General features: G+C 51.5%; 1 protein-coding gene across 3 annotated transcripts in view; it reads right to left on the bottom strand.

Moving 5' to 3' along the window:
• Positions 1-26,837, bottom strand: part of EML5 (EMAP like 5) — a 197,391-nt gene that overhangs the window by 22,504 nt on the left and 148,050 nt on the right. For all 3 annotated transcript variants that reach the window (XM_073638227.1, XM_073638226.1, XM_073638225.1), the window contains exons 12-28: positions 25,066-25,172; positions 24,659-24,777; positions 22,418-22,604; positions 22,119-22,224; positions 18,292-18,385; positions 17,904-18,004; positions 13,522-13,724; positions 12,855-12,966; positions 11,153-11,280; positions 10,478-10,619; positions 9,528-9,680; positions 9,325-9,456; positions 8,702-8,790; positions 8,443-8,619; positions 5,229-5,430; positions 4,878-5,004; positions 4,296-4,310 (exon numbers count right to left, since the gene is read on the bottom strand). In XM_073638227.1, the coding sequence (XP_073494328.1) occupies positions 4,296-4,310; positions 4,878-5,004; positions 5,229-5,430; positions 8,443-8,619; positions 8,702-8,790; positions 9,325-9,456; positions 9,528-9,680; positions 10,478-10,619; positions 11,153-11,280; positions 12,855-12,966; positions 13,522-13,724; positions 17,904-18,004; positions 18,292-18,385; positions 22,119-22,224; positions 22,418-22,604; positions 24,659-24,777; positions 25,066-25,172 (2,194 nt within the window). The remainder of the gene's footprint in view (positions 1-4,295; positions 4,311-4,877; positions 5,005-5,228; positions 5,431-8,442; positions 8,620-8,701; positions 8,791-9,324; positions 9,457-9,527; positions 9,681-10,477; positions 10,620-11,152; positions 11,281-12,854; positions 12,967-13,521; positions 13,725-17,903; positions 18,005-18,291; positions 18,386-22,118; positions 22,225-22,417; positions 22,605-24,658; positions 24,778-25,065; positions 25,173-26,837) is intronic.

The raw sequence follows: 26,837 nt of genomic DNA, 5'->3' as shown, positions 1-26,837 counted from the left end.
ACGGAGAATAAGAGGCGGCCGGGGCGTCACTCATCTCATGCGAGAGGACGATCTGCAGAGGCCGAGAGTGAGCGAAGGGCACGGCACGGACCATGAGACATGATGCAGGAGCAGGCTGCAAGCTGCATGGACTGCGACGCTCTGCAGATCCCCTCAGTGTCCTCTAGGAGGCAGCACGGGTCATGATTACAGCCTGGGCAGTGATGATGGGTGAGGTGTATCAATGGCATTCAGGAGCGGTGATGGAGGGGCACCGAGAGATTTACCTGGAACCTCTACACAGCAGCGGGTAAGAGAAAGATAAGAATTACACAGGAATAGCGAATGGCGGAGACTAGAAACGTGAAGACAGCTCAGATCTGCTACATCCGAGAGCGACACAATGAGATCCGGACCAAGGCAGCACAATCCCAGAGACATGGCTTACAGGAGCCATCTCCTCATCGCTCAGGTATACGTGCCAACTCCGCTGGAACGTCCCGGAGGGTCCAGGAAAAAGTGGAAACCCGCCCTGTCCTCCTGGAGAATTCCCCAAATTCCACAGGAGCCACCCGGGACCAACGGAAAGCAGCACTACCTGACCGCTCACCGGAAAGCAGCGCTACCTGACCGCTCACCGGAAAGCAGCGCTACCTGACCGCTCACCGGAAAGCAGCGCTACCTGACCGCTCACCGGAAAGCAGCGCTACCTGACCGCTCACCGGAAAGCAGAGCTACCTGACCGCTCACCGGAAAGCAGCGCTACCTGACCGCTCACCGGAAAGCAGCGCTACCTGACCGCTCACCGGAAAGCAGCTCTACCTGACCGCTGACCGGAAAGCAGAGCTACCTGACCGCTCACCGGAAAGCAGCGCTACCTGACCGCTCACCGGAAAGCAGCTCTACCTGACCGCTGACCAGAAAGCAGAGCTACCTGACCGCTCACCGGAAAGCAGCGCTATCTGACCGCTCACCGGAAAGCAGCGCTACCTGACCGCTCACCGGAAAGCAGCGCTACCTGACCGCTCACTGGAAAGCAGCGCTACCTGACCGCTCACCAGAAAGCAGCGCTACCTGACCGCTCACCGGAAAGCAGCGCTACCTGACCGCTGATTCTGTGGCACCAGTCGCTGCCCCCGGTGCTATACTCTACCCTGGTGGCAGCAGTGGTCGGCCCGGTACTCGGCCACACAGTCTCCTCCTATCATATACACCTCTGCTCCTCGCAGTCTTCAGCTTTGTCTATTTGCCCCTCCGCAGAGCTCCCCCTCCAGGTGTCCACCGTTAATGCTCCTGCTATAGGTGTGCGGGTTTCCTAGTGTCCCGCTCCATGTACCGCCTGTTGTACCTTTGCTACATTGGGGGGAGGGGATGGGGTTTGTAAATAGTGGTGTGACTTATCCCTGCGTGCTGCACTCACAAATTTAGCTGGAGACAATTTCCAAAAGTTGCCAAGTATGATGTTAGGACAGGACCCCAGGACCCCCAGACAACCAGCAGTCCAGGGCTGCAAGAACTCATCACTTTTTTAGAGGGTGTGTAGACTTTTACAATCATTCTTGGCGCACTGATACAAAGTTGGCATTAGGTGAGGAAAATTGGGCAATTGTCCAGGGCCCCCATTTACAAAGGGACTTCCAACATAACCGTACATTTGTAAGTTCAGTGGTCCGGTTTATTTGGGGCAGTCAGCCTTTACAAAAGAGACACTGCACAGATAATAAAAGTTGTGTACTATCAGCGCAGTTCCCCAGACTAGAAGTGTATAAGGACCTTTGGTTACAACATGGTCACATGACTGAAGGTACTTCACCCTACGGGAGTTGGAGAAACTAAAAAGGAGAAGGCAGAATGGTGTAACAGATGGTGTACAGCATGGAGTGTGTGCAACGTGGGGCGTGTGTTTATGTAGCAGAGTGTGTGTATGTAACACAGTGTGTGTGTGTGCATGTAACATACAGTGTGCAGCATAGAGTGTGCGTGTTTGTAACAGTGTGCAGCACGGTGTATGTGTAACATACAGTATGTAGCATAGAGTGTGCATGTGTGTAACATATGGTGTGCAGCACGGTGTGTGTGTATGTAACATACAGTATGTAGCATCGAGTGTGCGTGTGTGTAACATATGGTGTGCAGCACGGTGTGTGTGTATGTAACACACGGTATGTAGCATAGGGTGTGCGCCTGTGGATGTAACAGATCTCTCATTGTAAACAGCACACGAGCTGCCGAGAATGTCATCCTGCTCTACAAGCCCTGGCAAAAATTATGGAATCACCGGGCTCGGAGGATGTTCATTCAGTTGTTTAATGTTGTTGAAAAAAAGCAGATCACAGACATGGCACAAAACTAAAGTCATTTCAAATGGCAACTTTAGGGCTTTAAGAAACACTAAAAGAAATCAAGATTAAAAATGTGGTACTCAGTAAGGGTAATTTTTTTCAGACCAAGCAGAGGGAAAAAAATTATGGAATCACTCAATTATGAGGAAAAAATTATGGAATCATGAAAAACAAACACACAAAAGAACACTCCAATACATCACTAGTATTTTGTTGCACCACCTCTGGCTTTAATAACAGTTTGCAGTCTCTGAGGCATGGACTTAATGAGTGACAAACAGTACTCTTCATCAATCTGGCTCCAACTTTCTCTGATTGCTGTTGCCAGATCAGCTTTGCAGGTTGGAGCTTTGTCATGGACCATTTTCTTCAACTTCCACCAAAGATTTTCAATTGGATTGAGATCTGGACTATTTGCAGGCCATGACATTGACCTTATGTGTCTTCTTCCAAGGAATGTTTTCACAGTTTTTACTCTATGGCAGGATGCATTATCATCTTGAAACATGATGTCATCATCCCCAAACATCCTTTCAATTGATGGGATAAGAAAACTGTCTAAAATATCAATGTAAACTTGGGCATTCATTGAAGATGTAATGACAGCCATCTCCCCAGTGCCTTTACCTGACATGCAGCCCCATATCATCAATGACTGTGGAAATTTGCATGTTCTCTTCATGCCGTCATCTTTATAAATCTCATTGGAACGGCACCAAACAAAAGTTCCAGCATCATCACCTTGCCCAATGCAGATTCAGGATCCATGACTGAATATGACTTTCATCCAGTCATCCACGATTGCTTTTCCTTAGCCCATTGCAACCTTGTTTTTTTCTGTTTAGGTGTTAATGATGGCTTATGTTTAGCTTTTCTGTATGTAAATCCCATTTCCTTTAGGCTGTTTCTTACAGTTCGGTCACAGACATTGACTCCAGTTTCCTTCCAGTCGTTCCTCATTTGTTTTGTTGTGCATTTCCTGTTTTGGAGACCTATTGCTTTAAGTATCCGGTCTTGATGCTTTGATGTCTTCCTTGGTCTACCAGTATGTTTGCCTTTAACAACCTTCCCATGCTGTTTGTATTTGGTCCAGATTTTAGACACAGCTGTGAACAACCAACATCTTTTGCAACATTGCGTGATGATTTACCTTCTTTTAAGAGTTTGATAATCCTCTCCTTTGTTTCAATTGACATCTCTCGTGTTGGAGCCATGATTCATGTCAATCCACTTGGTGCAACAGCTCTCCAAGGTGTGATCACTCCTTTTTAGATGCCGACTAAGGAGCAGATCTAATTTGATGCAGGTGTTAGTTTTGGAAATGAAAATTTACAGGGTGATTCCATAATTTTTTCCTCAGAATTGAGTGATTCCATAATTTTTTCCCTCTGCTTGGTCTGAAAAAAAAATACTCTTACTGAGTACCACATTTTTAATCTTGATTTCTTTTAGTGTTTCTTAAAGCCCTAAAGTTGCCATTTGAAATGTTTTGTGCCATGTCTGTGATCTGCTTTTTTTCAACAACATTAAACAACTGAATGAACATCCTCCGAGCCCGGTGATTACATACATTTTGCCAGCGGTTGTATTAGCGATCGCTCTGTCCCTATCATTCTTCGTCTCCTGTGTCAGAGGCCGGTAACCCCATGTTAGCATTTGGGGCCCTACTTTTCATTCTGCCCTGGGCCACATTTTGCGTGAACCCCTCTTTGGCCAATGCAACTGAAGTGACAGGTTATCACAGCTGAGAAATGGCATCAAAGTGGCGGAGAATCGCGAGACGAGTGACAGCAGCCGCTACGTTATCAATAGTGACAGATGGGCAGCGGTTCATAGGTTTGGGTGGAGGCCCCCTTTAAGAATTTTCAGAAAGAGAAGTGAGAATAAAGAAAAGGAATCTCACATATTCCATACAGATCGAGACAAATCATCCCCTATGACCACCCAAGGAGACCACCAAAGGAGACCACTTACCGAACGACTCCCTGCCTGCAAGGAAGCAAAAAGGGAAAAAGAGGAAACATCAGTGACCAGAGCGAAACACGGAAAAGAGAAGACCCACTCCTGATACATTGTATCCACAGAGGGGGAGGGGCAAAATCACACGGGGGAGGAGCATTGTCACAAGGTGGACGGAAGGGAAGAGGAGGGGCATCATCACACAGGGGAGGAGCATCGTCACACTGGGAGAAGGGGCGGGGGTAAAGTTGGGGTTGGGCATCATCACACTGGAGAGGGTTAAAGGGGGAGGGGCATCATCACATTAAGAGGAGAGGCATCTTCACATGCGGGAGGAGCATCGTCACAAGGGGGAGGGATGTCATCAGAAAGGGGAGGGGCATCATAACATGAGGGAGGAGAATCATCACACTAGGGGAGAGGGGCATCATAACACGGTGGTGGGGGGGGGGGGGAGATGCATCATCTGGACAACCCCTTTAAGCTGAGAGCGCAGTACTAGTTCTGGTGGTCTCTGCAGACCCCTGGGGTTCTCAGGGCACAGACTGTGATGCGGGGTGTGTACGGAGCGCTGCTCCTGCAGATGCCGCCCATTACCTCTCGTCCAGGGACAGCTCCTTCTGCTGCAGGTGAGGTTTGGTTCCCGCCGTCGGCCGGATGCTGGAAGATAAGGCTTTGATGGTGTACGTCATCTCGTTCTCCCGCGTCACGTCGCTGTCATAGCCTGGGGAAAAAGTGATGACAATGGTCACTAAACCCGCAGATCCGCACCCAACCACAGGGGGCTCCACTAAACTCAGCTCTACTGAACGGCAAAAACACACAGGGGAAGGATCAGAACTTCAGGAAAGCTGGGTGACAACTGCTGAGGAGCCAGAAAGGTTGTCACCCACAGGACAGGGGCTCGTGCTACCACTACCCCCATCATTCTCCTATCCTCTCCTGTACCTCCATCCTCCTCCGAGTCTATGTCAGACTCCTCACTGTCGCACTGTCTCATCTCGCGGTGTCCTTCCACTTCATGAGTCCAGAGCATTAACGAGGTGTCGGGGCCCCCAACACTGACCAGGAGCCCGTCATCATGGATCCAGCGCAGGTTAGTGACGTGCGAGGAGTGAGCCACATACCGCTTAAACTTCCCAAACTTCCCCTGAGAAATAGAACAAGTGACCAGTGTTACATAGGACTGCAGATGCCATCTACTCTATCATCTGTAGTGTTACATAGGACTGCAGGTGACATCTACTACATTATCTGTACTCAGAGATTTATCACTGTGTTATCTGTGGTGTTACATAGGACTGCAGGTGATATCTACTACATTATCTGTACTCAGAGAGTTATCACTGTGTTATCTGTGATGTTACATAGGACTGCAGGTGATATCTACTACATTATCTGTACTCAGAGATTTATCACTGTGTTATCTGTGGTGTTACATAGGACTGCAGGTGACATCTACTACATTATCTGTACTCAGAGATTTATCACTGTGTTATCTGTGGTGTTACATAGGACTGCAGGTGACATCTACTACATTATCTGTACTCAGAGAGTTATCACTGTGTTATCTGTGGTGTTACATAGGACTGCAGGTGATATCTACTACATTATCTGTACTCAGAGATTTATCACTGTGTTATCTGTGGTGTTACATAGGACTGCAGGTGACATCTACTACATTATCTGTACTCAGAGAGTTATCACTGTGTTATCTGTAGTGTTACATAGGACTGCAGGTGACATCTACTACATTATCTGTACTCAGAGAGTTATCACTGTGTTATCTGTGGTGTTACATAGGACTGCAGGTGACATCTACTACATTATCTGTACTCGGAGTTATCACTGTGTTATCTGTGGTGTTACATAGGACTGCAGGTAACATCTAGTACATCATCTGTGCTCAATTACTGTCTTATCCGAGGTGTTACATAGGACTGCAGGTGACATCTACTACATTATCTGTACTCAGAGAGTTATCACTGTGTTATCTGTGGTGTTACATAGGACTGCAGGTGACATCTACTACATTATCTGTACTCGGAGAGTTATCACTGTGTTATCTGTGGTGTTACATAGGACTGCAGGTGACATCTACTACATTATCTGTACTCAGAGAGTTATCACTGTGTTATCTGTGATGTTACATAGGACTGCAGATGACATCTACTACATTATCTGTACTCAGAGAGCTATCACTGTGTTATCTGTGGTGTTACATAGGACTGCAGGTGACATCTACTACATTATCTGTACTCAGAGGGTTATCACTGTGTTATCTGTAGTGTTACATAGGACTGCAGGTGACATCTACTACATTATCTGTACTCAGAGAGTTATCACTGTGTTATCTGTGGTTACATAGGACTGCAGGTGACATCTACTACATTATCTGTACTCAGGGAGTTATCACTGTGTTATCTGTGGTGTTACATAGGACTGCAGGTGACATCTACTACATTATCTGTACTCAGAGAGTTATCACTGTGTTATCTGTGGTGTTACATAGGACTGCAGGTGACATCTACTACATTATCTGTACTCAGAGAGTTATCACTGTGTTATCTGTGGTGTTACATAGGACTGCAGGTGACATCTACTACATTATCTGTACTCGGAGAGTTATCACTGTGTTATCTGTGGTGTTACATAGGACTGCAGGTGACATCTACTACATTATCTGTCCTCAGAGAGTTATCACTGTGTTATCTGTGATGTTACATAGGACTGCAGATGACATCTACTACATTATCTGTACTCAGAGAGCTATCACTGTGTTATCTGTGGTGTTACATAGGACTGCAGGTGACATCTACTACATTATCTGTACTCAGAGGGTTATCACTGTGTTATCTGTAGTGTTACATAGGACTGCAGGTGACATCTACTACATTATCTGTACTCAGAGAGTTATCACTGTGTTATCTGTGGTTACATAGGACTGCAGGTGACATCTACTACATTATCTGTACTCAGGGAGTTATCACTGTGTTATCTGTGGTGTTACATAGGACTGCAGGTGACATCTACTACATTATCTGTACTCAGAGAGTTATCACTGTGTTATCTGTGGTGTTACATAGGACTGCAGGTGACATCTACTACATTATCTGTACTCAGAGAGTTATCACTGTGTTATCTGTGGTGTTACATAGGACTGCAGGTGACATCTACTACATTATCTGTACTCAGAGAGTTATCACTGTGTTATCTGTGATGTTACATAGGACTGCAGATGACATCTACTACATTATCTGTACTCAGAGAGTTATCACTGTGTTATCTGTGGTGTTACATAGGACTGCAGGTGACATCTACTACATTATCTGTACTCAGAGGGTTATCACTGTGTTATCTGTAGTGTTACATAGGACTGCAGGTGACATCTACTACATTATCTGTACTCAGAGAGTTATCACTGTGTTATCTGTGGTTACATAGGACTGCAGGTGACATCTACTACATTATCTGTACTCAGGGAGTTATCACTGTGTTATCTGTGGTGTTACATAGGACTGCAGGTGACATCTACTACATTATCTGTAGTCAGAGAGTTATCACTGTGTTATCTGTGGTGTTACATAGGACTGCAGGTGACATCTACTACATTATCTGTACTCAGAGAGATATCACTGTGTTATCTGTGGTGTTACATAGGACTGCAGGTGACATCTACTACATTATCTGTACTCAGAGAGTTATCACTGTGTTATCTGTGGTGTTACATAGGACTGCAGGTGACATCTACTACATTATCTGTACTCAGAGAGTTATCACTGTTATCTGTGGTGTTACATAGGACTGCAGGTGACATTTACTACATTATCTGTACTCAGAGAGTTATCACTGTGTTATCTGTAGTGTTACATAGGACTGCAGGTGACATCTACTACATTATCTGTACTCAGAGAGTTATCACTGTGTTATCTGTGGTGTTACATAGGACTGCAGGTGACATCTACTACATTATCTGTACTCAGAGAGATATCACTGTGTTATCTGTGGTGTTACATAGGACTGCAGGTGACATCTACTACATTATCTGTACTCAGGGAGTTATCACTGTTATCTGTGGTGTTACATAGGACTGCAGGTGACATTATTACATTATCTGTACACGTCCGGCTCTGCTGCATTTCTAGTTTACATTGATTCTTACTTTCACCGGATAACGGAAAAGCTTCACGAATCCGAAGTCGTCCCCGGTTGCGAGGATTTTGCTGTCGTTGCTGAGTGCGGCGGCCGTCACGTCGCTGACCTCCCCGATTACCGGCCAGATCCCCTCGCAGCTCGGACCCAGGACACTTGTCCAAGACGACCAGGACATTTTTTCTACCTGGGAAATAGAAAGCTCAGCACCCACGGGACCTTGGGGGGGCTCCCTAATACTGCGGATACTTGTGATCCCCCCATCTTACCTCGTGAGCTGGAATCATTTGTCGCTTCCCTCGTGGGGCCTCAAAAAACAGCTGCTCCTTAGCACCAGTGTTCACCTGGAGGAGTTTACCTAGGAAGAACAAAGAAGTGACTGAGCACCAGGGGGCGCCACCGAGACCCCATCACTTCCTGCACTGTGAGGGGAAACACCACATATACCACAATGAACTGCAGAAAAGCACAGACTCAGCCAGCAGGGGGCAGCAGTGAGATAAGAGCTCCTACAGCCTCAGAAATAAGCAGAAGATTTGCTTTACTCTAATTGCATCAGTCACAACCAGAACAGCAATCACGATTCTGCTGGCTGCGGTTAGTCTACATTTTTATAAGAAACAGCGCCACCCTAAACACAGGTCATATGCAGTATTGCTCATGAGTCAAACTCTTCAATGGAGCAAAGCTGCAACACCAGACTCAGCCTGTGCACAGGTGTGGTGCTGTGTCTATAAGAAAGCAGCTCTAACAGCTCCCACGATGCACTGCACCCAGGAAACAGCAAAGTCTTGTTATTTGCGGCTTTGGCTGTGACTGGAGGATTAGACTTGCTGTTCAGCATAGAAGTTATAAGACGAGATTCAGAAGTGACCCCCGGCGCAGCGCTCACCCCTCGTGTCCCAGTCCAGGTGGGTGATGTAGCTGGACGAGCCCTTGCACACGCCGACCCGTTTGCTGCTCATCACGTTGTAGATGTCCACAAAGTTGTCGTAGGAGGCGACGGCCAAGTATTTCCCGGTCACTGAAACAAAACTCGATCAGAGCGGCGCCCAGGAGCGCGAGACGGCACCGAGCGACGGGGCATCAACTCACCGGGGGAGAAGCGGATGTCCGAGATCACGTCCTTCCGGTGGTGAAACGACACCAAGTCCTCCAGCGTGTCAGCGTTCACGATCAGGAAGCTTCCGTCATTGAGGCCCACGGCCAAAGCCTTGCCATCCGGGGAGAAGGAACAGCACCGGCCACCTGGGGGCAGCACAGAGCCCGTCACTCATATGGAAGCCCCCGCTCCAAAGACCCTCGCTCTGACACCCCCACAATCTGACAACCCTTCTCCGACAGCCCCCTCCAGATGACCATCGATCCAATGACCCTGCCCTTTCTGACAATCCTCGCCGACACCCCCACACTCTGACAACCATTGCTCCGATAGCCCTCGCTCTGACAACCCCCGCTTCAAAGACCCTTTGAGACCCCCCCACACTCTGACAACCCTTCTCCGACAACTCCCTCCCAATGACCATCGATCTGATTACCCTGCCCTTTCTGACAACCCTCGTTCTGACACCCCCGTCACTCTGACAACCCCCTCCCTCCCCGATTACCATCCATCCCGATGCCCCCTCCTTTCTGACAACTCTCATTCTGACAATCCACTGCTGGGACAACCATCGCTCTGATGACCTCCCACCACTTATGACAACCATCGCTCTGATGACCTTCCACCACTTATGACAACCATCGCTCTGATGACCTCTCACCACTTATGACAACCCTCTCTCCCAAGCCCCCATGACAAAACGTATTGTGCGCCAATTCCTCAGTATTGTCTGCATTGTTACAATGTGTCAGCATAGGCACCTCTGCTGCACAGACTGATACAATGTAACAACCCCCAGGAGTCAGAGGATTGTCTAGATTGGACACTCTGATACACTGTAACAAATGCTCAGCTGTGTGGTGATCTACATGTAATGAGACTGAACCTGGTAGAGGTTGTATCTTGGAGAATCGCTCACAGTGCAATTCCTCGTTCTTCTTACCCTTCTTGAGCTTGCGCACGGCCAGCATGCAGTGACTGGGGGACAGGTCCCAGATGCGCAGAGTCTTGTCATCGCTCACAGTGGCACAGATTGGTAGATGAGGGTGGGCGGCGAGACCCCAGACCTCGCCCTCCATGTGTCCCTGCATAATACAGGAGGCATGAGAGTGGGTAAGACAGCACCCGGGGGCACCAGACAGAGGATATCAGGAGCCATTGGGAAAATTATATAATGTTACACTTTACTGGAGTCTGGAGTAGACTAAGAACAACCTGCTGCTCTGTCTATCCCCCATGCTTTACACTGCAGCCTACTTTACATTGTCTGTTGTGTATAAGTTAGAACAAAAGATTATTAACTTGATGAAAAAACGACTTGTTAAAAGAAGATCTTCAAGAAATTGCTGCATCCAGACCGAGAAGAGGACCCTAAAAAGAGGGGATCGAGTTTATTCAGAGGGAGAATCCAGACTGAGGTGGGGGGTCCTAAAAGAAGGGATGGGGTTTATTCAGAGGGAGCAGGCTGGAGATCTGCTTGAGATACATAAGATTGGGGCCCAGTCATGAACTGTATGGAGCCGAGCAGAGACCGAACACTAAGCAATCCAGTGCTACAGCAGCACAGAGTATTAAAGAAAAAGGTGCAAAGTGAAAGACCGGAACTGCAGGCGGTTACCTGGACAAGCAGGGTGACTGGTCCGCTCTTGTCCACCTCCAGGATCTCCCCATTCTTCGTTCCCACTAGGATATGGCCGTGTCCCAGAGATATGGCACGTATGGACGGGTTGTCTTCTAGGAGCAGCCCTGGAATAGAGATGAAGGAGGTCGGGGTGCGATCACCTCAGTCACGTGGGGACAGGTACATAGTCAGTGCAGTCAGTGCACTGTGTACAATACAGTCCGCACATGCATGTGCAGTGCAGTCAGTGTGTGGCCAGAGTGGTGACCAGTGCGGTCAGAGTGCGCAGTGCGGACAGTGTGTGTGGACTGTGAAGTCGTCAGAGTACATGGTGCGGCCAGTGTCTGCGGAGCGGTCAGAGTGCGCAGAGTGGTCGATGTGTGTGGTGTGCAAGCAGTGTACATTTGCAGTCAGAGTGCATGATGCAGCCAGTGTGTGCGGAGCGGTCAGAGTGCGTGGTGAGTAGTGTGTGCGGAGCGGTCAGAGTGCGTGGTGAGTAGTGTGTGCGGAGCGGTCAGAGTGCGCGGTGAGTAGTGTGTGCGGAGCGGTCAGAGTGCGCGGTGAGTAGTGTGTGCGGAGCGGTCAGAGTGCGTGGTGAGTAGTGTGTGCGGAGCGGTCAGAGTACGTGGTGAGTAGTGTGTGCGGAGCGGTCAGAGTGCGCGGTGAGTAGTGTGTGCGGAGCGGTCAGAGTGCGCGGTGAGTAGTGTGTGCGGAGCGGTCAGAGTGCGCGGTGAGTAGTGTGTGCGGAGCGGTCAGAGTGCGCGGTGAGTAGTGTGTGCGGAGCGGTCAGAGTGCGTGGTGAGTAGTGTGTGCGGAGCGGTCAGAGTGCGCGGTGAGTAGTGTGTGCGGAGCGGTCAGAGTGCGCAGAGTGGTCGATGTGTGTGGTGTGCAAGCAGTGTACATTTGCAGTCAGAGTGCATGATGCAGCCAGTGTGTGCGGAGCGGTCAGAGTACGTGGTGAGTAGTGTGTGCGGAGCGGTCAGAGTGCGTGGTGAGTAGTGTGTGCGGAGCGGTCAGAGTGCGTGGTGAGTAGTGTGTGCGGAGCGGTCAGAGTGCGCGGTGAGTAGTGTGTGCGGAGCGGTCAGAGTGCGCGGTGAGTAGTGTGTGCAGAGCGGTCAGAGTGCGTGGTGAGTAGTGTGTGCGGAGCGGTTAGAGTGCGCAGAGTGGTCGATGTGTGTGGTGTGCAAGCAGTGTACATTTGCAGTCAGAGTGCATGATGCAGCCAGTGTGTGCGGAGTGGTCAGAGTGCGCGGTGAGTAGTGTGTGCGGAGCGGTCAGAGTGCGCGGTGAGTAGTGTGTGCGGAGCGGTCAGAGTGCGCGGTGAGTAGTGTGTGCGGAGCGGTCAGAGTGCGCGGTGAGTAGTGTGTGCGGAGCGGTCAGAGTGCGCGGTAAGTAGTGCGTGCGGAGCGGTCAGAGTGCACGGAGCAGATGATGTGTGCGGAGCGGTCAGAGTGCACGGAGCAGTTGATGTGTGTGGAGCGGTCAGAGTGCATGGAGCAGATGATGTGTGCGGAGCAGTCAGAGTGCACGGAGTGGTTAATGTGTGTGTGGTGTGCTTGCAAGGTACAAGCAATGTACGCTTGCAGTCATAGTGCATGAATGTTGCGTTCTGTCCGGGTGTGGAGCAATTAATGTGTGTGATTGTTGCAGTCAGTGTGTGTTGCAGTCAGTGTGTGTCTGCGGCCGGTGATCTTGTCACCTTTAGACCCTGGCGCCAGTGCAGCCCTCTTGATTGCGTAGGTTTTGAGGCATCGTTCAAAGGAATCATCCCAGAGCGCCACCACTCCGTCCTTCCCGCCAGTCACAAAGCCCTGAGATAGGAAAGACTGTACTCAGCCACAGTATGCATCGGGGGCATTCAGCACCTCGCCAGCACGGAGGGGGAGGATTGTGCTGCAGGGGCTTTTCCGTTACAGATTGATCAGGGGTCAGCAACCTTCGTCCCCTCAGATACTGTGGTATTACAACTCTCAGTCGCCACAAGTCCAAGCAATGTTGGAATTGTAGTACGTGTTACCAGGAGCCAAAGGTTGGCGGTCCCTGATCTAGAATGATGCACTGTGACAAGACTGTTCCCATTAACTGACAGCAAGCAGAGATCTTTACTGTACAGAGAAATTGAAGCATAAAGGAAACTAATCTGTGCTCCAATCAGACACCAGTGGATTTCCCTGGGATCCGGCTGCTAATGATTTCCACTCAGTCAGCCGCGGGACCCCCCCTAATATCTGAGCTTCCAAGCGAGCCCAGCAGAATCGAGCGTTCAGCTTTGGATGTGACTGGAGTAGAAGCAGTGATATAACCTCAAGACTGAACATGACTGATTGCAATGAATGATGGGAGTTGTTGTCCGGGGGTCTTCTCACCTTGTCCAGGGCATGCATGCTGAACACCGGCCCATCGTGCGCCTTCACGGTCTTCATCAGGAACAGGTCTCTCCAGATACAGACGTCTCCGGTGGAGGTTCCCGAGAAGGACATCTCCTCCGTCCATCCGTACACCACGCACATCATAGTGTCAATCTTGGAGCCGCTGCCGATACAAGCCTTGCGTCCGATCAGACCCCCACCTGCCAGGACGGGGCGGCAGCGTTATATAGGCAGAAGGGCACAGACGCAGGACTAGAGGGGCTGCAGTGCTGAGATCTCCGCTTCTATAGGGGTCACAAACTGCAGGGATCTCTGTGTCCACTAGGTGTCGCTGCAACCCAGGGATGGAGCAATAGCGGAGAGCAGGCTCATCACCCTCATTATTATTAATTATTATAGCGCCATTAATTCCATGGAGCTTTACATGTGAAAAATGGGGTACACATAGCAGAAACAATTACAATGATCTTTAAAGAAATGGGACGCCGACTGGTACAGGAGGAGCGAGGACCCTGCCCGTGAGGGCTCACAGACTACAAGGGATGGGTGAGGATACAGTAGGTGAGGGTAGGGCTGGTCGTGCAGCGGTATGGTGGAGCGAGGGTTACTGCAGGTTGTAGGCTTGTCGGAAGAGGTGGGTCTTCAGGTTTTGAAGGTTTCCATGGTAGGCGAGAGTCTGATATGTTGGGGTAGAGAGTTCCAGAGTAGGGGGGAAGCACGGGAGAAATCTTGTATGCGATTGTGGGAAGAGGAGATAAGAGGGAAGTAGAGAAGGAGATCTTGTGAGGATCGGAGGCTGCGTGCAGGTAAGTACCGGGAGACTAGGTCACAGATGTATGGAGGAGACAGGTTGTGGATGGCTTTGTATGTCATGGTTAGGGTTTAGAACTGGAGTCTCTGGGCAATGGGGAGCCAGTGAAGGGATTGATAGAGGGGGGAGGCTGGGGAATAGCGGGGGGACAGGTGGATTTTTCGGGCAGCAGAGTTTAGGATATACTGGAGAGGGGCGAGAGTGTTAGAGGGGCCACAGAGCAGGAGGTTGCAGTAGTTGAGGCGGGAGATGATGAGGGCGTGCACTGGTGTTTTTGCAGATTCGTGGTTGAGGAATGTGCGGATCTGGGAGATAGTTTTGAGTTGGAGTCGGCAGGAAGTGGAAAGGGCTTGGATATGAGGTGTGAAGGAGAGATCAGAGTCCAGGGTTACCCTGAGGCAGCGAGCTTGTGGGAATGGGGAGAGTGGGCAGCCATTGACTTTGATGGATAGGTCAGATGGGGGGGGTGAATGAGATAAGGGAAAGATGATGAATTCTGTTTTGTCCATGTTAAGTTTTAGAAATCTAGCAGAGAAGAAGGATGAGATGGCGGACAGACATTGTGGGATTCTGGTTAGTAGGGAGGAGATATCCGGTCCAGAGAGGTAGATCTGTGTGTCATCAGCATAGAGGTGATACTGAAAGCCGTGAGACTCTATGAGCTGTCCCAGGCCTAAGGTGTAGATGGAGAAGAGCAGAGGTCCTAGAACTGAACCTTGGGGGACACCGACAGATATGGGGCGAGATGAGAAGGTGGTGTGTGAGTGGGAGACGTTGAATGTCCGGTCTGTTAGGTATGAGGAGATCCAAGATAGGGCCAAGTCTGTGATGCCAAGAGATGAGAGAGTCTGTAGTAAGAGGGAATGGTCCACTGTGTCAAAGGCAGATGACAGGTCCAGGAGGAGGAGGACAGGTCTAGGAGGAGGGGAAGGCAGATGACAGGTCCAGGAGGAGGAGGACAGGTCCAAGTGGAGGAGGAGGACAGGGTAGTGTCGCTTGGGTTTGGCGGTCAGTAGGTCGTTGGTGACTTTAGTCAGTGCAGTTTCAGTAGAATGGTGCGGTCAGAAGCCAGATTGTAAGCGATCAAAGAGGGAGCAGGAGGAGAGGTGGGAGGACAGTTCAAGGTGGACGTTTTGTTCCAGTAGTTTTGAAGCAAAGGGGAGAAGTGATATGGGGTGGTAGCTAGTCAGAGAGGATGGGTCAAGGGAGGGCTTTTTGAGGATGGGGGTGATCGAGGCATGTTTGAAGCGTGAGGGGAAGACACCAGTTGTTAGTGACAGGTTGAAGAGGTGGGTTAGGGTTGGGATGAAGACTGTGGTAAGGTTAGGGATGAGGTGGGACGAGACTGGGCCAAGTTCACAGGTGATGAGGTGTGACTTTGAGAGTAAAGAGGAAAGTTGATCTTCCATAATGGCGGAGAAGCTGGTTTTGGAGAAGGATAGAGTAGATATGAGGAGGGGATGTGGGTACTTTAGGCGAAAGCTTTGTCTGACGGTGTCAATCTTGTGCTTGAAGAATGAGGCAAGATGAGAGGAGAGGCAGGAGGCGCTGGGGGACGGAGGGGAGAATTGAAAGTACTGAATAGACAGGGAGGATATGAGAGAAGAGAAGTAGGTTTGTTTTGCTGCAGTGAGTGTGGACTTCAAAGTAGTGAGGGACTGTTTGAATGTGATGAAGTGCTCATTGGAGTGGGACCTTTTCTATCTACGCTCAGCAACCCTGGAGATCCGCCTCAGTTCTTTAGTCAGGCTGGTGTGCCAGGGTTGCCTGTTGATTCTGCGAGCTTTAGTATGTGTGAAAGGGGCGACCGAATTGAGAGCTGCAGCTGTTGTGGTGTTATATAAAGTGGCAGCAACATCTGCATCCTGTAAGGAACTTATGTCTGTAAGAGGGAGAAGGGATTCAGAGAGTGAGTGCAGGTCAAGGTGTTTAAGATTTCTGCGAGGGTGTGTAAGTTTATGGATTGGGGATTGTGCACCTGGAGAGGAGAGGGTAGAGAATGTGAGGAGGTCGTGGTCAGAGAGAGGGAGGGGTGAGTTACAGAGGTTAGATAGGGAACAGAGGCGGGTGAAGATGAGGTCCAGTGTGTGGTCGTCTTTATGAGTGGGGGCAGAAGACCATTGAGCAAGGCTGAAGGAGGAAGTGAGGGATAGGAGCTTGGAGACAGATGAGTGGGAAGTGTCAATGGGGATGTTGAAGTCGCCCATGATGATAGTGGGGATGTCACCGGAAAGGAAGTGAAGCAGCCAGGTGGTGAAGTCGTCTAAGGTGGTGGCTGGTTCTGGGGGGCGGTAAATGATGGCCAGTTGCAGGTTGGGGGGGGAGTAGATGCGCACACAATGCACCTCAAAAGAGGGGGGAGTAATGGAGGGCGGCAGTGGGATTTGGGTGAAGGAGCAGTTATCTGGCAGGAGGAAACCTACTCCTCCACCATGCTTGCCAATGAGGCGGGGTGTGTGAGAAAGATGGAATCCACCATAGGAAAGTGCAGCTGGAGAGGCCGTGTCAGAGGCGGTGAGCCAGGATTCGATGATGCTGAGGAAGGAAAGTTTTTAGTGATGAAAAGATCGTGGAAGAAGGAAAGTTTGTTGCAGACGGAGCGAGCGTTCCATAGACATGATAATGTGACAGGGGAAGAGGGGATTAGGTGGATGGGTATGAGGTTAGAAAGGTTGCGAGAGTTTGTGATAGATCGTGGATAGGAGGTGGAAGTGACTGTGGGGATGTGGTGAGGAAGGCCAGGATTTGGGGAGATATCGCGGAGGAGCATAGAAAGTGTTAGTAGATGGGAGCAGGAGAGGCCGTGAGGTGGCTGTCTGGGTTGGAGACACAGGATTGAATGTTGAGGAATAGTTCTGAGGAAGAGGTGAGATGAATGGGGAGGATGTAGGGAGAGATGAAGAGTTCATTACTAGGTGTAGGGATTAGGGGTGGTTGTCAAAAGTGAAGGATTATAGGGGTGAGAGTAAAAACAAGCACAAACATTGTTTACAGTGTCCAAGTATCCAGTTTCCTTCAGGTTCAATTCAGGTATAATTCATATTTCTCACACTTAAGGCAATGTACTGCAGACACAAATATAGTAGACTCCGTGCTCACAATATATTTGCTACAGAATACGTTCAGGTGAGAACCAGAGGTGAGTGGTCTGTGCTCATCTTGATCAGCTGCTCAAGGCTAAGCCAGATGCAGGGTATTCAAGGGCCAAATAAACAAGGTCATAAATAAGAGTGGGGGGTAGTAGTTGTTAGTTGAAAAACATACCATGTGTATGTAGGAGAACAGGAAGGAAGAAATCAGCATGGGAAAGTTGGGTTATGTACCATGTGTATGTAGGAGCAGAGGATTGTATTTTTTAAGACATTTTGTCTCTTTTTACACACTTTTTCTTTGTTTCCTTAAACTTCCCTGATTCAGCCGCAGAGGCATGAAAGGTGGGATCTATATGGGTCTAACCCGATGAAAAACCCAAGGGAAGAACTGCAACACTCAGGAAACAATGTAACACGAGTCTTAAAGGCACAGTATCTACTGTCTACCAGTATCTACTGTCTACCAGGTCCCGCACCTGCTCGTCTCCAGAACCTCATATGCTTCACCCCCGCAGTGATCAGCTTATCAGGCATGTAGGGGTTAATCTTCACTGCAAAGATTTTATCTTTGCTCCCTCTGCAAAATAAAAACCAGATACAGATCAATGGAGGAGGTGGTCACACCCCTAATAATAAATCAGTCATTATATCATTATACACAGGTGACAAGATGTTCTGCAGCAGCCCGGCAGTTAGTTTATTAATGAGACCAGAGCAGCAGGGGAAGGGGAAGAACGTTGGACCTGGGGAGGGGAGTAGCTGCTGAGTTTGCCATTATAGGTATTTTACAGCACCTGGGGACCACTTTCCTGAAAGCGAACAACCCCTTTAAGTAGTCAGTGGCCAGGACCATTGAGGTCGTACCTGACTGATGACAGCTTCTCCCCTTTCTTCCAGTCCCACAAGACCACAGTGTGATGGTCGTCGATGCCGACAGAGGCCAAACGCTTCCCGTCCGCTGCATAGAGAGCAAATATTAAGGTTACAGTATAAAGGTACATGTAATATGTATATATATATCTATAATATAACGGGAGATGCGTGTCTCTGTCCGAAGCATTGATAGACTGCGCATGCGTGACGCGCAGTCTGGCTCCAGACAGAAGACCGCATCCAGCCGTTACAGGTAAGAGGAGGTGTATGGCGTCAGAGATCGAGGTATGCGAAGACACTGAACGCACACTGCGATCTCCGGCGCCATACTTACCTGACCGGGAAGAGCATTGCCGCGGCGCCTCTCTTCAGCGGAGACCGGGGGCAGAGTGAGGCGTCGGACCGGCGCGTGCGCATAGCGCTATCCGGCGCCATTTTACTGAAGACACATTTACAGTGTGTCTTCAGCAAAATGGCGCCGGACACCGCGGTGCTCTGGCGCCGGACAGCGCGGTGCTCTGTCGCCGCACTCCTCCCCAGGCCTCCAGCAGAACAGGGCGCTGCAGTGCTGGAGTACAGAGAAGAAAGGTGAGTATAATTGTTTATTTTTTGGGGGATGTGTGTATAGTGGGGGGGTGAGGGGTGCAACGCATACCGGGATTAGGGGAGCCATGCATACCAGAATAGGGATGAGGGGAGCTATGCATACCAGAATACGGGTGAGGGGTGCCACGCATACCGGGATTGGGGATGAGGGGTGACACGCATACCAGGATTGGGGATGAGGGGTGCCATGCATACCAGGATTGGGGATGAGGGGTGCCACGCATACCAGAATAGGGATGAGGGGTGCCATACATACCAGGATTGGGGATGAGGGGTGCCATGCATACCAGAATAGGGATGAGGGGTGCCACGCATACCAGGATTGGGGATGAGGGATGCCATGCATACCAGAATAGGGATGAGGGGTGCCATACATACCGGGATTGGGGATGAGGGGTGCCATGCATACCAGGATTGGGGATGAGGGGTGCCATGCATACCAGAATAGGGATGAGGGGTGCCATGCATACCAGGATTGGGGATGAGGGGTGCCATGCATACCAGGATTGGGGATGAGGGGTGCCATGCATACCAGGATTGGGGAAGAGGGGTGCCACGCATACCAGGATTGGGGATGAGGGGTGCCACGCATACTGGGATTGAGGATGAGGGGTGCCACGCATACCGGGATTGGGGATGAGGGGTGCCACGCATACCGGGATTGGGGATGAGGGGTGCCACGCATAATGGGATTGGGGATGAGGGGAGCCACGCATACCGGGATTGGGGATGAGGGGTGCCACGCATAGCAGAATAGGGATGAGGGGTGCCACGCATAGCAGAATAGGGATGAGGGGTGCCACGCATACCAGGATGGGGGATGAGGGGTGCCACGCATACCAGGATTGGGGATAAGGGGTGCCACGCATAATGGCATTGGGGATGAGGGGTGCCACGCATACCAGGATTGGGGATGAAAGGTGCCACGCATACCAGAATAGGGATGAGGGGTGCCACGCATACCGGGATTGGGGATGAAAGGTGCCACGCATACCAGAATAGGGATGAGGGGTGCCACGCATACCGGGATTGGGGATGAGGGGTGCCATGCATACCAGGATTGGGGATGAAAGGTGCCACGCATACCAGAATAGGGATGAGGGGTGCCATGCATACCAGAATAGGGATGAGGGGTGCCACGCATACCAGAATAGGGATGAGGGGTGCCACGCATACCGGGATTGGGGATGAGGGGTGCCACGCATACCAGGATTGGGGATGAGGGGTGCCACGCATACCGGGATTGGGGATGAGGGGTGCCACTCATACCAGGATTGGGGATGAGGGGTGCCACGCATACCGGGATTGGGGATGAGGGGTGCCACGCATACCGGGATAGGATGGTGGGGGCAGCACAAATACCAGGAGGGGGGCAGCACATACCAACATGGGAGACCATATACCAATAAAAATGCTCGCCACCTGGGCGTAGAACGGGTTCAATAGCTAGTAAATATATATAAGTATGTGATATGTGTGTGTGTGTATATATACACATATACACACACAACCTATATAACTGGTGACCAGTGACATCAGCATTGTGACAGAAGGCGGAGCAGATATTTTGCCCACAGAGCTTACAATGTAATCTCAGACTGAGAGCTAAAGGTGTGAGCTACAGTAAAAGGGCAAGAAACTAACCCACAGAGCTGGTAATCTATTCTAAAGCAATCGGTCAGCGATGGATGAGATGAGGATTGTTGACTCCATGGACAAATCATCGATGTAAAGTCTTCTGATTGTGGCGACCATTATGGTGAGATATTGACATCACCACAGGTGACTATTAGATGGCGACACTCAGGTGCAGCTGGCTAGTTATAATCAGGGGGTACGTCACATGTGGACCCCGTTATAGCGGATCCAATGTAGGAATTCCCCGGGAACACGATGTATCAGTATGAGATTCCTCTGCACTCTCCTGATACATTGTAAAGGTTCCCACTCGTCCCATAGTCCTCGCTCACAGCGCTGGTGGCGGCGGAGGCCGTGGTGGTGACTTGTGCCTTTGTTTCCAATAAAATAAAACGTTTCCGCTGAATAAGTGACACAACAATTTTAAGTGAAATTAATGCCGAGGAAAATTGTCCCATAGCGGAGGGAGACGGCGGGCGGCAATGTCCCCGGCAGCGCGAGAAGGCGATTATACAGTGAGCGCCAATCCCCGGCATGTGACATCTAACCGCGAGCGTCCCGGGTGTTTAATACTAAGGACAGACAAGCGACAAATCCAAAGAAAGCAACAGGCGGTAAATAAATCAATGCTGATTAAAGGGCCGGTACCGTCTCCAGGAAATAAGGCTGAATCATCATAGAAGAAAAAGTTCTGCAACTTTCTAGTTCACTTTGTGATTGAATTCTTCATTGTTTTTAAGATTCCTGATTGCTGTCAGTGAATGGGATTGTTACAATCTACACAGGGTTTGTTACAATGCCGCCTGGTCCGAGGTCTGTGATTTCTGGGGACTGATTACATTTAGGGGCTTGGTTTGAGGTGGGAAATAATTTATGGGCCTGGTCTGGGGTCTAATTAACTTTATGGATCTGGGGCATGAATAATTTCAGTGTCCTTATTTGTGGTGTAAATCAGTTTAGGGGTCGGGGCTGTGATTATTTTATGGGGCCTGGTGTGAATGAGTTCAACGACCTGTTCTGGGGTCGCATTAACTTTGGAGACTGGTTTGGGGTAAATGAATTTAAGAGTCTGGTCTGAGCTCGGATTTATCTTCGGGGTCTGGTCTGAATGGGTTCATAGGTCTGATTGACTATGGGATCTCATTTAGGGCATCAATGAGTTTAGGGGTCGGTCTGGGGTCTGATTAAGCTCGGGGTTTGCTTTAGTGGATAAATGAGTCTAAGGGTCTGATTTTTGGTATGAATTAATTTAGGGGTCTGGTCTAGGGTCTGATTAACTTTGGGGGCTGGTTTGGGGTGTGAACGAGGTTAGGGGTCCACCATGTACAACAGTAATAAATCTTGCAGACCCAGGTAAGACTGACACAAGAACTAGTTCAGATCCTTTACTCTAGACATGAGAATGTTTCCAGTCACTGACAGCAAGCAGAGGAAATAGTAAAACACAAAAGTTTATTAAAATGTTGCAGAGCCGCTAATTACATAAAGATTACAGCAGACCGGACGCCGTCCCTTTAACGTGCATAGGAGATTCCCAGCCGCCTCCTGCGAAGTTTAGGGGTCAGAAGAGTCACCTGAGAAGTCCACGGCGCACACCCCGAACTGGTGATGTCCCTTCAACACGGAAAGAGGTTTGATTGTCTCGCAGTCCCAGATGTGCACGGTGCTGTCTCTGCCCACCTGCAAGACATGAAACGCGTGAGTCAGAGACGCTACATCCCCTCCCCCGCATTCACAGAAAACACCATACACTCAATGTCAGTCTGCTGTTACTAAAGCCATCGCACAAGTGTCCTCTCTGCTTGAGACTTGTCAGCCGTTGCTCTGCTGCTTTCTCACAGCTTCACACGTCTGGGCCGCTAGCAGAACGTACCTGACCGGTGGCCACGTAGTCCTTCAGGGGGTGAATGGCCAGGCAGAGGATGTCATCGGTGTGGCCCAAATAGAACCTCTGCGTGTTCTGCTGCCGGTTATACACCACTCCGATGGCCGCCACGTGGTACACGATCTCCCCGGTCTGGGTGTAAAAGAGGTTGCTCCGGCAGTCGTAGCCCCGGTACCTGCAGGAAAAGAAGAAGTCGCACTCAGAGCTGCGCTTACGCCTCTGCGCTGCCAGCGGCGCTCCTATAATGCACTCAGAGCTGCGCTTACGCCTCTGCGCTGTCAGCGGCGCTTCTATAATGCACTCAGAGCTGCGCTTACGCCTGTGCGCTGCCAGCAGCGCTCCTATAATGCACTCAGAGCTGCGCTTACGCCTCTGCGCTGTCAGCGGCGCTTCTATAATGCACTCAGAGCTGCGCTTAAGCCTCTGCGCTGCCAGCGGCGCTCCTATAATGCACTCAGAGCTGCGCTTACGCCTCTGCGCTGTCAGCGGCGCTTCTATAATGCACTCAGAGCTGCGCTTACGCCTCTGCGCTGCCAGCAGCGCTCCTATAATGCACTCAGAGCTGCGCTTACGCCTCTGCGCTGTCAGCAGCGCTTCTATAATGCACTCAGAGCTGCGCTTACGCCTGTGCGCTGCCAGCAGCGCTCCTATAATGCACTCAGAGCTGCGCTTACGCCTCTGCGCTGTCAGCGGCGCTTCTATAATGCACTCAGAGCTGCGCTTAAGCCTCTGCGCTGCCAGCGGCGCTCCTATAATGCACTCAGAGCTGCGCTTACGCCTCTGCGCTGTCAGCGGCGCTTCTATAATGCACTCAGAGCTGCGCTTACGCCTCTGCGCTGCCAGCAGCGCTCCTATAATGCACTCAGAGCTGCGCTTACGCCTCTGCGCTGTCAGCAGCGCTTCTATAATGCACTCAGAGCTGCGCTTACGCCTGTGCGCTGCCAGCAGCGCTCCTATAATGCACTCAGAGCTGCGCTTACGCCTCTGCGCTGTCAGCGGCGCTTCTATAATGCACTCAGAGCTGCGCTTACGCCTCTGCGCTGCCAGCGGCGCTCCTATAATGCACTCAGAGCTGCGCTTACGCCTCTGCGCTGTCAGCGGCGCTTCTATAATGCACTCAGAGCTGCGCTTACGCCTGTGCGCTGCCAGCAGCATTCCTATAATGCACTCAGAGCTGCGCTTACGCCTCTGTGCTGCCAGCGGCGCTTCTATAATGCACTCAGAGCTGCGCTTACGCCTCTGCGCTGCCAGCGGCGCTCCTATAATGCACTCAGAGCTGCGCTTACGCCTCTGCGCTGCCAGCGGCGCTCCTATAATGCACTCAGAGCTGCGCTTACGCCTCTGCGCTGGCCAGCGGCGCTCCTATAATGCACTCAGAGCTGCGCTTACGCCTATGCGCTGCCAGCGGCGCTCCTATAATGCACTCAGAGCTGCGCTTACGCCTCTGCGCTGCCAGCGGCGCTCCTATAATGCACTCAGAGCTGCGCTTACGCCTCTGCGCTGCCAGCGGCGCTCCTATAATGCACTCAGAGCTGCGCTTACGCCTCTGCGCTGCCAGCGGCGCTCCTATAATGCACTCAGAGCTGCGCTTACGCCTCTGCGCTGTCAGCGGCGCTTCTATAATGCACTCAGAGCTGCGCTTACGCCTGTGCGCTGCCAGCAGCATTCCTATAATGCACTCAGAGCTGCGCTTACGCCTCTGTGCTGCCAGCGGCGCTTCTATAATGCACTCAGAGCTGCGCTTACGCCTCTGCGCTGCCAGCGGCGCTCCTATAATGCACTCAGAGCTGCGCTTACGCCTCTGCGCTGCCAGCGGCGCTCCTATAATGCACTCAGAGCTGCGCTTACGCCTCTGCGCTGGCCAGCGGCGCTCCTATAATGCACTCAGAGCTGCGCTTACGCCTCTGCGCTGCCAGCGGCGCTCCTATAATGCACTCAGAGCTGCGTTTACGCCTCTGCGCTGCCAGCGGCGCTCCTATAATGCACTCAGAGCTGCGCTTACGCCTCTGCGCTGCCAGCGGCGCTCCTATAATGCACTCAGAGCTGCGCTTACGCCTCTGCGCTGCCAGCGGCGCTCCTATAATGCACTCAGAGCTGCGCTTACGCCTCTGCGCTGCCAGCGGCGCTCCTATAATGCACTCAGAGCTGTGCTTACGCCTCTGCGCTGCCAGCGGCGCTCCTATAATGCATTGCTATACAATCACAGGACCACCACAGACCACCGCTCACCCGTGTACAAAATGCAGTCGGATGCTGTTGACGGGCGCGCGCTCCCTCCTCTTAGAAGAAGCACTTCTGTGTTTGTCTTTGCATTGCTCTTTAAGCTGAGGTAGATCTTCTTTATAAACCTGGAAGAAAGGAAGGAGGATTCATAAGAGGAGCCGGAGAGCGAGGTTGTCAGCCGCGCCCCCTGCAGGTGACATCAGTAACATCATGTAATAGTAGATAATGACTTATTAAAGAGCCGGTTACGGCTGCAGCTTGCAGGTAAATTTAGCATGTGACCCAGTTCCCGGCGCTGATCCTGGTGCCAGGTGTCACATCAGACTCCTGTAAACCCGACACCTGGCAGCCCTGATATAATACCGCTGTACAGTGCACGCTCTGTAGCACGTAGGGGGCGATCAATGGTTCACCTGCCGCCGGTACGTCATCTGCGTCTCCTGCTCGATCTCAGAGTCCAGCTCTGGGACGTCAGACTGCTCCGAATCCGATTCATCGCTGTTAGAATCCATCAGACTCTCTGAGAAGGAAGTGACAGAATGTGACAGCCTGGAACACGTATGGCCGCATGCTGGGACTTGTGGTCTCCACATCAGAGAGGTCACACCCAAGACCCCAGCAGACGTGTACTGTACACCATCCATCCAGCCATCTCCGGCCATCCCTCTATCCATCTCCGGCCGTCCCTCCATCCATCCAGCCATCTCCGGCCGTCCCTCCATCCATCCAGCCATAACTCCATCCATCTAGCCATCTCCGACTGTCCCTCCATCCATCCAGCCATAACTCCATCCATCTAGCCATCTCCGGCCGTCCCTCCATCCATCCAGCCATAACTCGATACATCTAGCCATCTCCGGCCATCCCTCCATCCATCTCTGGCCGTCCCTCCATCCATTCAGCCGTCCCTCCATACATCCAGCCTTCCCTCCATCCATCCAGCCGTCATCGGCCGTCCCTCCATCCATCTAGCCATCTCCGGCCGTCCCTCCATCCATCCAGCCATCTCCGGCTGTCCCTCCATCCAGCCATCTCCGGCCGTCCCTCCATCCATCTCTGGCCGTCACTCCATCCATTCAGCCGTCCCTCCATCCATACAGCCTTCCCTCCATCCATACAGCCGTCTCCGACCGTACCTCCATCCATCCAGCCATTTCCGGCCGTCCCTCCATACAGCCATCTCCGGCCATCCCTCCATCCATCCAGCTATCTCCGGCCGTCCTTCCATCCATCCAGCTATCTACGGCCGTCCTTCCATAAATCCAGCCATCTACGGCCATCCCTCCATCCATCCAGCAGTCTCCGGCCGTCCCTCCATCCATCCAGCAGTCTCCGGCCGTCCCTCGATCCATCCAGCCGTCTCCGGGTGTCCCTCCATCTATCTAGACGTTGCTGGCCATCCATCCAGTCGTCGCTGGCCATCCATTCATCCATCGCTGGCCATCCATCCAGCCGTCGCTGGCCATCCATCCAGCCGTCGCTGGCCATCCATCCAGCCGTCTCCGGCCGTCCCTCCAACCATCTCCAGACGTCCCTCCAACCATCCAGCCATCTCCAGCCGTAACTCCATCCATCCAGCCGTCCCTCCATCCATCCAGTCGTCTCCAGCCGTCCCTCCATCCATCCAGCCAGACGTCTCCAGCTGTCCCTCCATCCATCCAGCCATCTCCGGCCGTCCCTCCATCCAGCCATCTCCAGCCGTCCCTCCATCCAGCCATCTCCGGCCATCCCTCCATCTAGCCATCTCCGGCCGTCCCTCCATCCAGCCATCTCCGGCCGTCCCTTCATCCAGCCATCTCCGGCCGTCCCTCCATCCAGTCATCTCCGGCCGTCCCTCCATCCAGCCATCTCCGGCCGTCCCTCCATCCAGCCATCTCCGGCCGTCCCTCCATCCAGCCATCTCCGGCCGTCCCTCCATCCAGCCATCTCCGGCCGTCCCTCCATCCAGCCATCTCCGGCCGTCCCTCCATCCAGCCATCTCCGGCCGTCCCTCCATCCATCCAGCCATCTCCAGCCGTCCCTCCATCCATCCACCCGTCTCCGGCCGTCCCTCCAGCCGTCTCCGGCAGTCGCTCCATCCATCCAGCCATCTCCGGCCGTCCCTCCATCCATCTCCGGCCATCCCTCTATCTATCCAGCCATCTCCGGCCGTCCCTCCATCCATCCAGCCGTCTCCGGGCGTCCC

The sequence above is a fragment of the Phyllobates terribilis genome, unplaced genomic scaffold, assembly GCF_046119375.1.
Source record: "Phyllobates terribilis strain yellow unplaced genomic scaffold, ASM4611937v1 Scaffold_7__3_contigs__length_470593459, whole genome shotgun sequence".
In the NCBI taxonomy this organism is placed as follows: Eukaryota; Metazoa; Chordata; class Amphibia; order Anura; family Dendrobatidae; genus Phyllobates; species Phyllobates terribilis.
The sequence above is the reverse complement of the archived record's forward strand: the minus strand, read 5'-3'. Positions and strand labels throughout refer to the sequence as shown.